Genomic DNA, 17,231 nt, shown 5'->3' on the forward strand with positions numbered 1-17,231 from the left:
TGATCCAGATGTTATCTGCTACCTGTTAGACAATACCAGATGACTGCCTCTGGGTTCAGCCAGCTGGGGCTGGAAGCAGTGTGTTCTGGAGGTGTAAGAGGGCTGAGAACAGGATGGGGCAGGGGTAGGAAGACACCAGGAGGAAGAGCAGCAGATAGCTGCACCTGGTTGCTGCTGTCATCCTTCAGGGTCCCTAAAATTCCGGTTTTAAAAACATACACACCAAAGCAGCAGGCACCACTGTGGGGGAGGGGAACTTCAGGGAAAACCCTCACAAGTGAACTAATGATCAGCTCAGAAAGAACTCTGGGAGGAGCTTGGACCCTTGCTTTCTTTATCTGGTCTTTTTGTGGAGGGCCAGCAATGCTGGGAGTTGAACCTGGGACCTTGTGAGTGCTGGCCAAGCATTCTCTCACTGAGCCGCAGACTCCATCCAGTTTCGGCCCTTTCTACCATGTTAAGATGCAGCAAGTGGGCCCTTACTTAGGAGACCGTGCCTTGATTTTGGATTTCCCAGCTTCCAAAAGTACAAAATAATAAACTTCTGTACTTTGTATAAATTCCTTAGCCCCAGGGATGCTGGCACACCAACAGAGGACAAGCTAAGACACATGTCTAGTACGGGTTAAGAACAGACTCCACGAAGCTCAGTAATAGTTAGATGGAAAATCTAACTAACTCTTGATATAGCCAAAATTCACTGCACTGGGATGCAGTGTTCACTCGGGGCATACTCTTGTACAAACCACTGTGAGCCCATGCTGGGACCTTTTTAAAGCAAAAGTTAAAAAAAAAAAATTAAAAACAGTTAAGTAGCTAAATGACCATACTTGAGAAATAAGAAAAAGATGTGTCCTGGCTCTGGCCAGTTTTCTTTTTGAGATTCTTAAAGACAGAAAGGCATTAATTACTCCTTTCATAGCCAAAGTAAAACCTTACTATTAGCAGATTTAATCACAAGCAGTATATGATATGCCCTAGTGTATCCAAGATTTGCGTTTATCCATTCTAATAGACACATATGTGGTATATCTATGTAGTATAGCCCCCCCCCCCCAAGACCACAGGATGGGTTTGCAAGGCATGATTAGGAACAATAATGCAATTTCTAATACTGTAACCTCTGATAGGACTGCTCAGCAGCACAGACGTCCTAACTCCTAATTCTCCCTTTCAAGGCTGGATCTGTCATCTGGGACCCATCCTTCTGCACTGACTGCTGTTCACCGTGTTTTGGACACACCCATCAGGGACTGAGTATAGAGAGGTCGGTGTCATTGTGTTCTCCTGTCATCAAGCTGCCCAAGGATTCCTGTTTTTTATTATTGCTGTCATTTAGTTTTCCCAAAGAAAGTAAACTGCTAACTAGCCACATGGCTCAGAGAAATTGACAGGCAGGCATCAGGAGCCACAAAGGGGAAGTAAAAGCAGGTTAAAAAATAAAACACTAGAAGTCCTTTCATGTTAGCATTTTATTTAAACCAGTACAAGCACCATGCTTACCAAAAGACTCCAAAATAAACATGCGGTATGAACTAGCAGAGACTGAAACCACAGCTTAAGAAGTAGTGCCAGTTGTTGGTTTTCTTAAACAATGACAGAGAACTGTTAAAATTCACAAGACTAAACCACCAATGTTTCAAGCCTCCTGAATGAGATTACATTGGACCATCAAAATCAGTGGACTTGTCCTGGCATGTTAGTGATCTCAAGTGGTATTCAAGTAATAATATTCCGAAAAGCAAGAAACTGTTTCTATCACAAGCGTAATATAATTGTCCTAACATTACAGGAGTACGATCACTGATCTGAAGTGCCAAATGGCCTACCAAGAAACATTCAGCTCAGAACCATCAGCATGAGGCCTAGGAGATGATTTACATTCTTCTAGAAATACAAAATAAGACTCATCCAGAAATGTTTGCAACATTTCTTTACATAAGTTGTAAAGGCTCAAACTTTATGGATTCCAGTATTATCAGTCTACAAAACAAATAGAGAGTGCTACCATATTAACACTCAATAGAACTGATAGGATATAAGTTACTCTCTACTTCCCAAATATTGGCATTTCAATTCTTATGAAGGTGTCTGTTCACTAGTTTACATACAGATTAGTGTAGTCACTTGAGTTTTACAAGTGTCCAAACATTTCTTATGTGCAGCTTTCTTAGTTTCTATCTAAGTGGGAAAAGAGCCAAGTTTAATTTGGCAATAAACTCCTCTAACTGGAAACCATTTGTGGAAGTGTCAGACCAGGATTCAGTTTATGGCTAAGTCTGGCTCCTGAAAATAGGAGACAAAAAGGGAGGGAAAATGCTAACACATATTTTTGCTACAAATTATTTTATAATCACAATCTAGCAACACCTCTCCTACAAGAGAATGTTTCTCTCACAGGAAGAGAATGTTTAACTGCACTAAGCATCCAGTAAACCCCTCAGACAATTCAAACATGGTTTAGAAGTCAATTAAACAAAAGAGTCAACCGGCTTTTTTCCTAACATAATTGTGTCAATATCAGAACAAGTCACTGTTTAAAACTCAGACCTTTTGGAATTTCAGCACGGTAACCTGAGAATACCTCTCTTCAAATGTCACTTATGTTGTCACCAAAACCACATGACATATACATTGTGATTCCTAGTTGTTCTAACATTAGATGCTGCTATGCACAACTTTGTAAGATCAGAAATTTCCAAAGCAATGCTTGCTTAAAAGGTTCCTGGGAAGAGTGGCTTCCAAAACGGAAAGAGTAAGGCTGAGTGGGAATGGTTGCTGCTGAAAGACATGGAGTGTAAACAACCTGGAATTATGAAATCTGGACATACTCTTTACGGAACAGCAGAAAAAGAATAAGAAAAATACTAAATTTTAGCTAAAGGGAAACTTACATAAATATTTCATGTACACTTTAGGGCACAGGATTTACAAACTTGTCTAAAGACAGACAGAATAACCATGTTCTATTGATGCCCCAACTCAATGTGCTACCTTACAAACGACCCATCGACGGGTAAGAGTCAGACAAGCTTGAAAAAGAAAGCTGCTCACCACCCGTGTTGCTGCTTGAACTAGAGACTAAAAGTCCTGTGTGTGGCAGGTCAAGGTCATTAACTCTATGAAAAACTGGGAAATTTCAAAAACTGATTTATGCAAGCCAAAATAAAGAACTGAATTTAAAATGTACACTTGTAGCACTGCTTTTGAAAGCGTACTTATATAACCAGGTGAAACAAATCCTTATTTGCATCATTCAAAAACATTAAAGTCCCTCTTTACTTGGATCTCATTTGCATTTCTATGGGATTATAAGCAAGTTATTCTCTAGCTCATACCAAAATACCTGTATAATGAAGTCCTAAGCTTCATCAAAGAAGTTTTCTTGCTCTCTGGACACTGAAATAAAGGGTCTTTTCCATTCATGAACCAATATGATCACCTCCTCTAGCACTTACAATTGCTTCCTGACATACAGGCTAGTGAGCACACAGTTGGAAATACAACACATTACTCCATTGCGACAGTCCCAACTATCTTCCCTCCAGGAAAACTGGCACAAAGCCCTAAATGAGACAAATACTATGCAATGAACACATGCCAACATAAAGATGTTTTGCTATTTTTGTTTTTTAGGGGAGCAGAGTGTTCATCTCTGTTTAGCCTTGGTTACCCTGGAACTTGCTTCTGCAAACCAGGGTGGTCTTGAACTCAAGAGATCTGCCTGTCTCTGCCTCCCAAGTGCTGGGATTAAATGTATGTGCCACCACTGCCCAAATAAAAATCACTACCTTCTTAGTGTAAGAATTTGGTCAGTCCCTACAGCCTCTTCACTTTTCTCTTTAAATCAAATTACTATTCAGCATTTCTTACATGTTTTCTTAAGTATAACTTAAGAATTCCAAGTAGATTAGAAATCTTGCTTCCTAATGATGGTGTCATCAAACTGTGACTAGCTTAGTTCATATTAGAATTTCTTCTGACATTTAGGATAAAAGGTATGGCATCTATTGATGTGTTGTTATTAATTGTGGCCAATGTTTAAATAATGCTTACATGTGACACAAAACTAACAGCAAATATACCCCAAATTATAACTCTCACCTACTATCACAACTTTGGGCAGATAGTTGGAATTTTAAAAATAACAAGTTGGTTTATTACAAATTTCAATTATACATATTAGAAAATTGTTTTATTTGAACCCTTTAAAAAAGTATTAATTTCACCAAATCTAGAATACTGGCAGTATAGAAGTCTTAAGCTAATGTTAAAGCTGACAGATCAAAGGCACAGTATTAACATATTTAGAACAGTGCTCACAAGACTTAGGAGGTGCTTTGTAGTGTTACCAAGCTACAGTCTAAGCTCCCTACCAGTGACATAACCACGAACAAAGCCCTTGATTATAGAGCTCCCAGTTTCTAAGATTCGGATGCTATTCTCCATAAGAAGAAAACCTAACAATCCTAACCCTACCATAAAACTCAACTCCCAAACCTTAGGAGGAGTGATTGATGAAAATTCTACACTTGATTGCAAAGATATCGAAACTCAAGAGAGGAGGAAAAGTGGCGGAGAGTTCAACAGAGGTCCCACTAATCTCTACTCAAGGCTCAGAATTGGTCACTTATGCTTTAGTCCCAAATGAACTGCAATGATGTGACAGGTGATAAAATGCTACTTGCACTTATAAACTGCCAGTACCCAGGAGTGGTCAGAGGAGGAACTGTTGTCTAACACAGTCTAATACCCACCTTCCTATAGTGTCTGCAAACAATAACAAATTCTGAATCATAAATTATAGAAATTAGTCAAAAGGGTGCAAACCATCCCTGGAGAAAAGTAGTCCACCTAACAATGACAGATACAGGACCACTTCACAAAGTCTCATTACTATGAAGATGATTTCCCTTTGTTCAAACTGCACAAACGAAGACTTTTTCTTTACTGCAGGAAACAAACTGTAAGTAACAGTGCATTTTTAGGCATAAATAACTATTTATGTCTGGTTCCAGTATGGTCAGGTTAATACATAAATACTTTAGAAACACAGAAGTTCACATTAGTGGAAAAATCCAAGTTTCTCACGTAACCATTCTTCAGTTAGATCTTCAGTGTTTCTTATTTCAAATACCTTAAGGAAAGAAAGAACAAACAAACTGAAGTCATTCCATCACTCAAAAAAAAAGTCACTACATTGCACTGAGTATTAAATACCACATTATGACTGGTGAACTTGGGATGGGGGGAAGGACTATGGGGCAAATGGACCGTATCACCAGACGGAAGAACTGGTAAGGTTGAAGCAGGTTCGAAACTCCCCAGTTAATCTCATAGTTGAGGATGGCAAGCATTGGAACCAGCCCCTGGCCAGGCTCTACCTGTCCTGAATACGTAACCATAACACCCCAAAGAGAAGATCGTGACAACTGGTCAGGTAGCATAAAAACCTAGAGTTCTCCATGCTAATGAGGTATTTAAATAGGCCCCAGTGTTCAGCCAATAAGCTCCGCTTCCTGAGTATCCCTTCCTGAAAAGGATATTTAATCCCTGCTTTACCCTGAGTAAGATGTATACATTCACATCCGCCCTAAACATAAAGCAGTTTGGACAAGTAAGGATCATCTTCTTCATCAAGGGGGAGGCCTTAGTTGTACAGAGCCTTGCCTAAATCTCCCAGAGAAGGCTTTTCCTCTTTCAGCCCCTCAGTATTCTAGGCACTCACTCAGAACTAAACCAGATTCCACACCAGTCCCGGGTTCAGCCATCCCGTTCCTGCTTGGCACACAGGTGAGATAAATGTGTGCCTTGGACACCGTTCTCAACTCCTTGAGTCCCCAGCACTGTCCAGGTGCACAGGAGATTGAGAACCACAGCATCCGCCCCAGCCCCTGCTGTTTCTAACCAGGAAACATGGGCTAGGACTCCCTATCTTGAACTGCGTTCTGCCTTCCCAGAACTGTGTACTGCATCCCAGTAGTGAGACAGACTCGGAGACCCACAGAGGACCTCTGGGTTCAAAGCCAGCCTAGTCTACAGAGCATTTCAGGATAACCAGGGACACACAGAAAAACCCTGTCTCATAAAACAAAACAAAACAACAACAAAATCAACAAACCCACATTCTGTTTCCTTCATTCTGGTCATGACTTAATCTATGGAAATTTGATGTGCCTTTGGCAGTATTACTCTTCTTTTAGGTGCTAAATACTCAAGTTATCAAAATGTAGCAATCTAGATGACATAAAATCTAGGCTCTTTTAAAACCACAATTTTCTTTTTCTTTTTTTGTTTTTCGAGACAGTTTTACTGTATAGCCCTGGCTGTCCTGGAACTCACCCTGTAGACCAGGCTGGCCTTGAACTCAGAAATCCACCTGCCTCTGCCTCCCAAATGCTGGGATTAAAGGCGTGCACCACCACTGCCCGGCTAAAACCACAAATTTTAAACTAGCACATACATGCTAAAAGAGCATTTCTGTAAATCCTGCCCATTAAAAAAACACAGCCAAGCACACAAATCTAAAATGAACCTAGGTAGACCTGGAGAAACACAAGGCCAATCTTCCACAGCCTGAGTATCAGATGTTAACACCAGCTGTTGACTAATTGATATAGCTACACTATAGTCCATAGTTACAATTCTCCAGCAGGAATCTGAATTTACAACCAGAAAGCACACACACTAGAGGGAGATGAGGTATTACAGCAAACAGGTGGGACCTGAAGCCAAGTGTACGTCTGAACCTTAGCTCTAACAGACAGCACATCATTTCCTCAACCTGTTTTTCTTTATTTCCACTTTATAATTTCCCTTGTATCTATGTGTGTGTATGCACACATGTGCGCGAGTGCATGTGTGTTTACTTGCAAGTACATGCATGCATATGAGCCCCAGCAACTTGCAGGAGAGAGTCCTCTGCTTGCACCATGTGTATCTTAGGGATCAGAACTTAGATTGTGAGACTGGGTGGTAAGTCTCATTACCCAGGGAGCCATCTCACAGTACCCTGAATCTGTTTTCTTATTTTCATAATATGGCCATCAACCTCAACACCTGTACAGAATGAGATTACAGAAGTTATCAAAGTAATGTATAAATTGTAACGTAAGGTCTAGTGCGTTAGTTAGGGTGCAGACGGTATAAAGGACCTAATAGGCTTAGTAGTTACCATGATCTTTTTTTTCCTTTGGAGATAATCTCATTATGTGGCCTTGTACTCATGATCCTTCTGCCTCAGCTTCTCCAGAGCTGGATTTACAGGCACTCGCCATTGTGCATAGTTACAGTGGCTTTTCTGAAGCTGCTCACATTTTGGTTAAGTGTTTTTTCCTAATCAAACTGTTTAAAAAACACATTGGCTCAAAGATCACTACTGTTCTCTTTCCTACTAATAAATACAAAGCTTTACTGGTGTACTTTATTATTCTACAGGGCTTCAGCTACAGGAAGATACTTTTGTATCAGGCTGCTCAGCTCTCTCTGTACACTGAAGAAAGCCCTCAATAGCCCTGTCCACTGGAGGCGTTACCTTGGTTAGCTCCGCAGTCTGGACTAGCTTGTTCTTACTCCCAGCATACATCATCTGCTGCTCAGGCTTGCACCCTGGAAGACAGCAGCACACAGACACAGGGTAACTTCCGAAGAGGTAATCCTTTCCATTACTTTTATCTCACACAACGATCTATCAGATCATCAAAAGTGGATCTAGGTCTCTGTGATTCTGATTTTTAGAGTCTTGGCAAACACTTAACAAACTTTCTTCAGTATTATTCTAACTTCAACAGTACAAGGACCATTTTCAAAATTACAGGCATATCACTGGTAATTATTTTTAAAATGATAAACACAAGCATATTACCATGGTCACTCAAAGATCACATACTTAAACAAGATTAAAACATATACTTCTGATTCCAAAAGATGAGATGCCATTATATTTCAGAATCATTAAAATATAAGATTTACCTCAATAATTACACTTGTAGGAATTAAGCAGCCAAGGTAACTACATTTCAAGAGACAATGCTTTCCCATGCCTGCTCTCTAGGGGGATACAGGTGTGCGTGTGCAAACACACATAAACTAACCTCAACTTAGGGTATTCAACAATTTCATATTTAGAAACAGCAAAAATCTGTCTAGCGAAAGATGATGCAATTGGATCAAAGCCAAGTACAGACTACTACAGAGATTAACTTACCGACAGGACTGGAGAAAATAAAGCAGAGAGGGTACGAGACTCTGCCATCATCATGTTGGTATTTATAACTATACACAATGAAGGTTTTTCTCAAGTTAAAGAAACTACAGTAGCCGACCTAAGACGGGCAACTGTTAACCTCTGGAGCTGGACCGAGTGAGTGCCTCACTCATAAGACCATGCTTTGGGCAATTCTACAAAACAGGCTCCAAAAGCAAATTATAAAATCTTGCAGCCTCTCAAGAAGAAACTTGTTAAAAGTACAGGTATAATATGGACTTTTTCCCCTCAGTTTTTACTGTATGCACATTATTAGAACAAAGAGAATTGTTTTTGTTTTTTTTAAAATCCAGTCAGGACATCAACTTTCATATTTTTGTCTAATTCATGCATACATGGTTTAATTTGGATGTGGTCAAGACGAGAAAGGACTACTTTTAAGGTATGTTTTTATTCTTGTATTAGCTTCTTAGTCAGCATAATGAAGTAATGGGTTTCATGTATATTCTCAATACTTTGTTCATATTCATCCCTCCACACCCCTTCACTGTTCCCTCTCTCTTCCCAAACAGTCCCCGAATTCTGTTTTCATGCCATATAAAATATATCTTTTGAAAGTTTAACAAACAGGTTCATACATAAAATCCTGGTAACGAATGAAAATCTCCAAACCACTTAGAAAAGGATATCGAGGTTGCCGCTCAGGTAGTTCATCTTTAAGTTCATCTGGAGAGACACCCTGGCACCAGAGAAAAACAAACTTTGAAGCACGTCCTTACCCAAGGTCCACTGCACCCCATTCTGCTAAGAGCTATGGTTCATTATCACATTATTCTATTTTCAACAACAAATGGGTATAAAGGGTAGAGTTTCTTCTATGCTTATCTTCCAAGTGTCAAGAGACACGGGGTGACTGAGTAACATAGCAAAACCTCGGAGAGCATTATTAATTCCACTCCAGTTCCGCGATCACATGGCGGGCTTCAGTCTTCTTCCACTCTGTGCATTGCTCCTAAGAAGGGAGCTGCCTCTGCTTTACAAGAGCTCGAACCCCTACCTGCCACACTGCAGCTCATTAATGCTCAAGGAAGGCAGTTAAATCAGAAAGACAACGTGGAACCAATAATTAGCTCATGTTTTCATGCATAATTAGTATGCATTTAAGAAGGTCCAGAACTTGTTTTAGTACTTGTAACTAACATAGCACTGTTTGACAACAATAATTGCTTAACTATAAAATTGTATTTAGCTCATTGAACAAACCTCAAGTTCCTCATCCAGCACCACCAGGCGTTTATCCTTGTCAATCTTCACTACAATGAAAATACAGTATAAGTAAAGTGTGATTCTATGTGACTCTGATGACCCAACCCAGTGCAGCCCTAGTCATTGCGGAGGGGAGGGGGAGCACCTCAAACTAAAGCATCAAGAAACAGCACACAGCACATTCAAGCCCCGACTTCGTGGAACTTGCTTGTTCATTATTTAGACTCTTATCAGCTCCTCACATGGGCTTCAGGTATGGAGAACTTCCTAACCCCAATGCAACTTTCTAAGTAAAAACGGGCTGGGAAGGATAACTTTGAGATTGGTCTATGTGCAACATGCTTAGAACTGCAAAAGAAATGCTCACCAGGGGTCAGGAGAGAGAATCCCAAGACCTCCAGGTTTTCCAACATTACAATGCCATGGCATATAGTCATTATTCTGGAAAGTGAATTACCAATTCTACCTCTATTCAAAGATATTCAAATATAAATGATATAACCCAACCCAAATCTATGTGAAAATAAAGGTCACCTATAACTTTATTCTTTTCTAGCTGTCTAATGATTCAACTATGTTTGGGTTTGCACAAAATTCACATTAAATCCTATGGACACACAATGTGATTTCACAAGGCCTCATCTTTGGTGGTAAATACCACTCTTCCACATTTTCCCTTTAAGAACCAAATGACCACATGATATCATTTAGTTATAACAGACAAACTTCCTAAGGTGCCACCCCCTGGTTTACTGACACCTGCCTGATGCACCTCTGGTAAGTGGCCTATAGTCTTTACGTCTTCACCGCCTCAGCCTTTTTTCTAAATCATTGCCCACAAAGTACCACCTATAGAACAAGGAAAGAACTCCCAAAACTAAGTCCAGTGCAGAACTGGGACAAGGCCCAATGCTGAACTTTACAATTTAGGTGTGGGCAAATGTTTGGTCGGAACTACTGTTAGCATCCTGGGAAAGACAATGTTCATGGGTCACTACAAATGGGAAGCCTCACTCCTCAAGTGACTAAGACAATTGGCCTCTCCAGAGCTGGGGAGGCAGCTAGCTCAGGGTTATCTTTGGCAACGGCATGACCAGTTTAACTTGCAGAGGTGACGGTGGCAAATGCAGACGGTGGAGGCACCATTGCAATCTGAAGGCTTGGCACATTCAAAGGAGCTTTAAGAGAAAACAAACTAACATCATATAGTTTTGAGGCAACTTCAGCTTACTTATAATAGCAGCATTGTGGGTTTCTTTTCGAAAACGAAACTTTCTCAGCTTTTCCACTAAATCTTCAGCAACATCACAAACCACCAAAGACTCACTCTACAAAAGAAAGGGGGAATACACACATTTAAAATGCCATCCATTCAGTATTCGTGTGTGTTAAACAACTTTCAAATCTCCCAATCTTGAATTTGCACACTTTAGTCATAGCTCTGTTCACCTAATATAAGCTTCACTTTAACTTTCTCTTTGACTGATAAGTACTTCAAAAGCCAAGCACACCAAGTGCCAGGTGTGGTGGTACACACCTTTAATCCCAGCACTCGGGAGGCAGAGGTAGGTGAATTTCTGAGTTCAAGGCCAGCCTGGTCTACAGTGTGAGTTCCAGGACAGCCAGGGCTGCACAGAGAAAACCTGTCTCAGAAAAAACAACAACAAAAACCAACAAAAACCCAGCACTGCCTGATGAGCACTTATTTCATTAGAAGTGGAGAGGAAGCAGGGAAATGCGGAAGACAAGGGCCATCTTTTGTGTCAGATGAGCAAGCACAGGATTTCACACTGTGTGGCAAGAAAGGGAAAATCATTTTACTTTTTGGAATTTCACAATTATGGAGAAAATAAAAATGATCATAACAGTAAAAGTGAGCAACAATTTATATCTTAGTTGACTACAAAATACATAAAAATGGCTATTAAGAATATATAAAAATAGGCATGCCTTTAATCCCAGCACTCAGGAGGCAGGGGCAGGAGGATCTCTGAGTGTGAGGCCAGCCTGGTCTAGAGTGAGATCCAGAACAGCCAAGTTTATAGAGAGAGACCCTGCCCAAAAAAAAAAAAAAAAAAAAAAAAAAAATCAAAAGAATACACAAAAGGCAAGCAATACTCTGGTTACTGTTCAGCCCACTGCCTCTTATAGTATATTCAATAAATGTTTCCTCGAAAAAGAAAAAGCAAAAGCTGATGAACTAAATATAAAGGCCAGATCCCTGTGTTTGTGCAGTAATATCTTTACATACTTACCCTTCGCCCAAGCCCTTGACAGAGGGTTGTTGTTGTTACCCAAGCTGGCTCAAACTTGTGATCTTTTTTACTTTAGCCTCCCCAGTAGCTTGACTTACACATGTGCCACCATGCTATGCTATGCTAGTTTTAGAAGGTAAAGCTGTGAAATCAAGCAGGCATGAAGGTACACACCTTTAATCATGGCTTTTGAGAGGAAGAGGCAGAAAGATTGAGTTTGAGTTCAGCTGGGTCTACAGATACTGTCTCCAAAAAGGAAAAAATAAAATTAACTAATTTAATAAACAAAACAACCTTCCAAAACATACCAAAGTGTAGAACAGAAGAGCAACTCCTATGTGTCAATCACCCAGCGCTAGTCACTCACTACCATGTGCATTTCATTACCCACAGTATATCAACAACACCCCAATGGACTGTCTTACCCAAAGGCTACAAGTCATTCACCTAGAAATACTGCACTATATAAGGCAGCATGTGTCACAAGAAACATAGACATAATGAAACTGATCTACTTCAAAAACCCTACCAGAATTCTAGTCTCTAATACGTAATTTGTGTTCAGATCCCCTCACTGTTTTACACTTTCTACAGTTGGTTTCAGTCAAGTTGCAAAAAAAATCACTTTGGATTTTTCATATACAAGTTTCCCTCTCATTCAAGATAATCTGGACTCTTCTCCTCAGAACCTCGAAGTATTAAGGCTTCCAATTTTAAGTTCAAACAAACAAACCGTAATGGAAGCCTATGTGCTCTTGTGGGATTAAAGAACGCATGCACTAGCTAGCATTTTCACTGTCCTGAAGATTCTGAACCCTGGTAATCAGTAAGATGTGACAAGTATAGAATATGTTATTATACAATCCAGGCATATGGCCCAGCTGATAGAAACTTTGCTATAGAGAGATGCTAAATCATAGGGGACTGCCAGAAAATTAAAATTAATCTTCTTTGACCAAAGATAGAATTAAGGAAACGAACAAATGCTTAAGATTTTTATTTAAGACAAAACCTATTTGATAACTGAGTCTTACCTTTCACCTCTTATAATCAAAGCTACAACTGTAAGTTTGACATCTAGGGCCAGAAACCCTTGGCCCTAGGCTCAGTGTGGCGCTCTGTTTGGAAGGCACTAGCCTCAAGTGACCTCTAGCATGGTGGGAAAGATGAAACATGCTCTGATTCATTTGTGTAACTCAGTTTGTGTCTTCTTCCTTCCCAATGCTACAACATGGGCAAAACCACCTTCCTTCACAGACTCAGAAACCAGGAGTGGCACGTCTGTAATTCTAGCGTTTACAAGCTGAGGCAGGAAGATCAACTGTCTCTTCTAAAAAGGCAGGACCAGAGGATGGGGGGAAGAAGGAAATGGACTCAGGCTTGGACAATTCACATTTATTTACATTTGAAAGCATATAGTAATGAGTACAAAGCTATAAAAATTCTAGGTAGCAAATGTTAAAGATAGTTGAGTTTAAACATTCATTTATTGGTGTATTCAATAAATGAACAGTTAATGAGCACCACTACTGTGCTAAGTAATCTTACACTATAATCTAATACAGACCAGACAAAAACTCTTAGTTGATACCTGTGATAAAGGTTAAAAAGGAGAGCCAAGTGATGCTTTGAGGACTTAAAAGTGAAAACCATGGTGACGGCAAAAGCTATCTAAAGTGATTAGAGTGAACATGGCAGTCAAAGTCATGAAACAATGGTGTGACTCAGATGCCCACAACAGGAGCAAGGACCAAGAGTAGGGAAGGGTCTAGTAGGTATTCAGATTTCTGTCCCATGAGCAAATATAAGCTATCAACATGCTTTAAGTATTGTAGGGAAGGCAAACATGGCCAAATTTGAATTTCGATAAGATTATATTTGTTGTGATATGCAGTAAGCAGGCAGAGCCAGGAAGATCACCGCAGCCCTAGTTACCCAGCAAGACTATTTCGGAGATGACAAGTAGCTGAGAGGTTAAAGGTCAGCATAAAAGAAGTGAGTTACCATGTAACCGCACAAGGCTGACTCCCACTTCATGCTCCAAACCATCACACCTACACCAGCGCCATCCACATTGGGCAGGAAATTTAAGACTTAGTCTAGAAGCATCTTCCCCAAAATCTTAAGTCATACAGATAGTGGACCCAGGAAGCAACCCAGATACACTGACCTCTTGTGCGCTCTCCTGCTCTCTCTCTCTCTCTCTCTTTCTCTCTCTCCTCCCCCTCCCCCACTACATAGGAACTGGGTTAGATTCGATATGAAGGAAATAAAGGCTTACAAAGATAACTTCTAGACTTCTGGCTTTGTGTAAGGGACACAAACACACCTTTAGCCAAGTTGCAGAATTCTGGCTGAATGAATACCAAATGTGAGGAGGAAGCTATGAGTTCTTTTTGGACAAAATGAGGAGTCTCTGTGGCGTCGGGGTGATGAAATGCTTCCTAAGTGCATCAGCCACAAAGTGGAATGTGGTCAGCTGAGATCCAAAAAGTGGTTGGAGCTCAGCTAAGGTCAGAGATAGGAACTCGCAGGTCAACTCAACGTAGGTGGTTACTGAAGCCAGGAGTTCAGCAAAGAGAAAAACAATAGAAAATGAAGCCTCGGAATGGAGCCTAGGGCTCTCACGGGCATAGTCCAAGGAATGGCGAAAGGAATCCAAGGGGAACGGATGCATCAGCAGAAATAGGAGGAAAGCCAGTTCGGAATCCCAAAAGCCAAGGGGGGTAGGCAAAAGGAAAGAGATGCCTCAAACACCAGTGTCAACACCCTGGAAAGGTCACAACGATGAAAAGCCACGAGTTCAATGGGTTCAATGACCGCGGTAAGATCTGCTAGACGGAAGTGGTCCCCAAAAGAAGGTTTATAGATCAGGGTCTTCCTGTTGTTGTTTCCATGATACTTGATCGTACTTAAAAAACACTCTGGGAAGGCTCCAGAAGGTCCTTGATAGCACCTGACTTAATTCTCCACTGTGTCTTTATGCTTGGGGTCCATCAACAAGGAGACCAGAAACCCCAGACGCTGCAAAACTAAACCTCTGACAGTTGCTTAAAGGCAAAACCAGAGCCTTGGGTCACATGGGTTCCAACGGCCTGGACTGGAAGAATGTGGGCTTCGGTGCTACTCAGCCGGAAACAAGGGGGTGCAGATAGAAAGAAGCCTGGGCGAGGCCGGAATGCAATCAGAACCCCGGCACTCGCCGCCAACGCCGGCCCTCAGGCCCAGCCCGTTTCCGCCGCGGGGACCACAAGGGTCCACGCGGAGGCCACGTTCCAACCGTCCGCCCGCAGCGCGGGGGGCTTCCGGGCCGCCGCTGGAAGTCGGGGACGGAAGGCGAGTCTGCCCAACCCCGCGGTGCCTCCCTTCGCCGCCACTTACCATTTTCCTTCCGGTCGTCAGCGGTCCGCGGCCGTGTGATCTCTCGGGCCCCTTTAAGAATGGCTCGGCAGCCACCTCCCTTCCTGCTTCGGCTGGCGCACCGCTCAGCCTCCCCCCACCTAACGACGCGGCCGCCGTGGCCCGCACGTGATGGCGGACGGCGGGAGGCGAGGCCCAAAATTCGGCGAAATGCGGACGCGGGCGCCTCTTGTGCCTGCTAAGGAAGGATGTTGCGCCTTTACCAAGGAGTGAGCCAGCCAGGCGGTGCGCAGATTCTTGGTGTCTTTAAATATACTACACGCCTTAACGGCAGGTATTTCGTGGGGCCAAACCTGAGCCAAAGACTTGAGCGGTAAATGTGCGTGTCGATTACAGTTTACTTGCAGATTTAATGCTTTTCAAAGGTGGACGCGGCTTTCATCCTTGCATCTGTCCCAGAGCGCCATCCCTGACCCTGTCTGCTGTCCAGAACTTGCTGAATACATTTATTTCCCCAAAACTATTCATACTCACCAGTAAATGGTGATCAGTGTTGATCATACAGGCTCTTACTCTCAAGTCACTGCGAATCGAACTCTGAAACCCAGGTGCTGTTATTGTTTCAACGTGTGACACTCAAAGTTACGACCTTTTAAATGTATTACTATTGGTATTCCAAAACGGAGATAAACTTGCCTTTCTAAGAAACAGTATGAGGTACAAAAAAAGACTATATGGACGAAAAGATTGGCAACTTTACGAAAAATAAATATAAGTGACTTTAAAAACAATCTACTATTTGTATATTCTTTTGGTACTTTCTCCTTGGTCATCCATAACTATTACCCTCAAAAAATTAGTAGAATTGTCTTTCAAAAATAAGAAAGGATGGGAGTTGGAGAGATGGCTCAGGGGTTAAGAGTACAGGTTGTTATCTCCACCCTGGCTGGATCTCCAGAACCCACCAATAAGGTAGTTCACAGTGTAACTCCAGCCCCAGGGGGACCAAAGCACTCTCTGGCCTCCAGGGCCACTGCATGCTTGTGGTACAATCAGGCAAAACACCCATACACACAAACTAATAATATAATTTTTAAGAATAAGAACAGAAAACTGAAGGGAGAGGGGGAGGAAAGAAGAAAGAAATGAAAAGAGCAACTTTGATTTCTAAAAGTAAGAGTTTTGGATCTCCAAAACAGAATCATATTAAACCCAGAGGTTTTCAGGGAGAGGCACCTTATGCAGTTTTGAAGCTCTATTAGCATTTGTTTTAAACCCAGATATTGATACTGGTAAATGGATTTCCTGTACACCACTCCTTAAGGAAGGTGAGACACAGTCCACAGCAGGAAGGGAAAGCCACCTGCTGTGGATCTGTAGAAGCTGGGGAGGAAGGCTGTAGCACATGCAGAGCCTTCTTTTCCCACTCTGGCCTTCTCCTCCAGCCTGAAATGGCAGAGGGGAAGGATGTACTCTCTGGAGCATCAAGATAGGCAAGGGGTCAGAGAAAATCCTCTTCTCTGGGGACTGGCCTGGGACTCGACTCTATTCCATCTTTAACACAATAGAAGTGGCCTAATCTGTTTGCGTAAGATAGCCCTGAAACCATCATGTGACCTGCAGAAGAATCTACACGTTCCTATAACAGTCCCCCTCCCCTGGTAAGACAGAGATGAGCATCTAGCAGGCCCACAGAGCTAAGAGGCTGTGGGTTACTGAAGATTTTACTGACACAAGTTCATGGCTGGAGCCTTGAGTCCAAGCAGTGGGAACTCTCTAGAAACAGACACTCAGACAAAGCTGTCTTCAGCTTGGTGAGGACTTATGTGCATGGTGCAGAACTGCACTTTCATTTCCCTGCCTCCCACCACATCCCATGAACATCTGCTGTCATCGCATCTCCTTTTAGGAGAAGCAAGAGAGAGAAAGGGGAAGGCTAATACATACAAAGAGCTCAAGAAACTGAACTCCAGAAACTCAAAAAACCCCATTAAAAAATGGGGTACAGAGCTAAATAAAGAATTCTCAACTGAAGAATATCGAATGGTTGAGAAANACNTGAAAAAATGTTCAACATCCTTAGCCACCAGGGAAATGCAAATCAAAACAACCCTGAGATTCCATCTCACACCAGTCAGAATGGC

The 17,231-nt window shown here is 41.8% G+C and overlaps 1 protein-coding gene across 2 annotated transcripts; it reads right to left on the reverse strand.

Annotated features, from left to right (window-relative positions):
• Positions 1 to 1,456: 1,456 nt before the first annotated feature.
• Positions 1,457 to 15,245, reverse strand: Gmfb (glia maturation factor beta). Of its 2 annotated transcripts, none has more exons than XM_021203528.1 (7): positions 15,109 to 15,245; positions 10,704 to 10,800; positions 9,470 to 9,519; positions 8,896 to 8,945; positions 8,207 to 8,289; positions 7,535 to 7,608; positions 1,457 to 5,137 (listed from the first exon to the last, which is right to left on the reverse strand). In XM_021203528.1, the coding sequence occupies exons 1-7, from the start codon at positions 15,109 to 15,111 to the stop codon at positions 5,066 to 5,068; spliced, it is 429 nt and encodes a 142-aa protein (XP_021059187.1). In that variant the 5' UTR covers positions 15,112 to 15,245; the 3' UTR covers positions 1,457 to 5,065. The 2 variants fall into 2 exon arrangements, with proteins under 2 accessions (XP_021059187.1, XP_029397497.1); XM_029541637.1 differs by having other exon boundaries at positions 8,207 to 8,292; positions 15,109 to 15,239.
• Positions 15,246 to 17,231: the final 1,986 nt, after the last annotated feature.

This window comes from Mus pahari, chromosome 8, assembly GCF_900095145.1.
Source record: "Mus pahari chromosome 8, PAHARI_EIJ_v1.1, whole genome shotgun sequence".
NCBI classification, from domain to species: domain Eukaryota; kingdom Metazoa; phylum Chordata; class Mammalia; order Rodentia; family Muridae; genus Mus; species Mus pahari.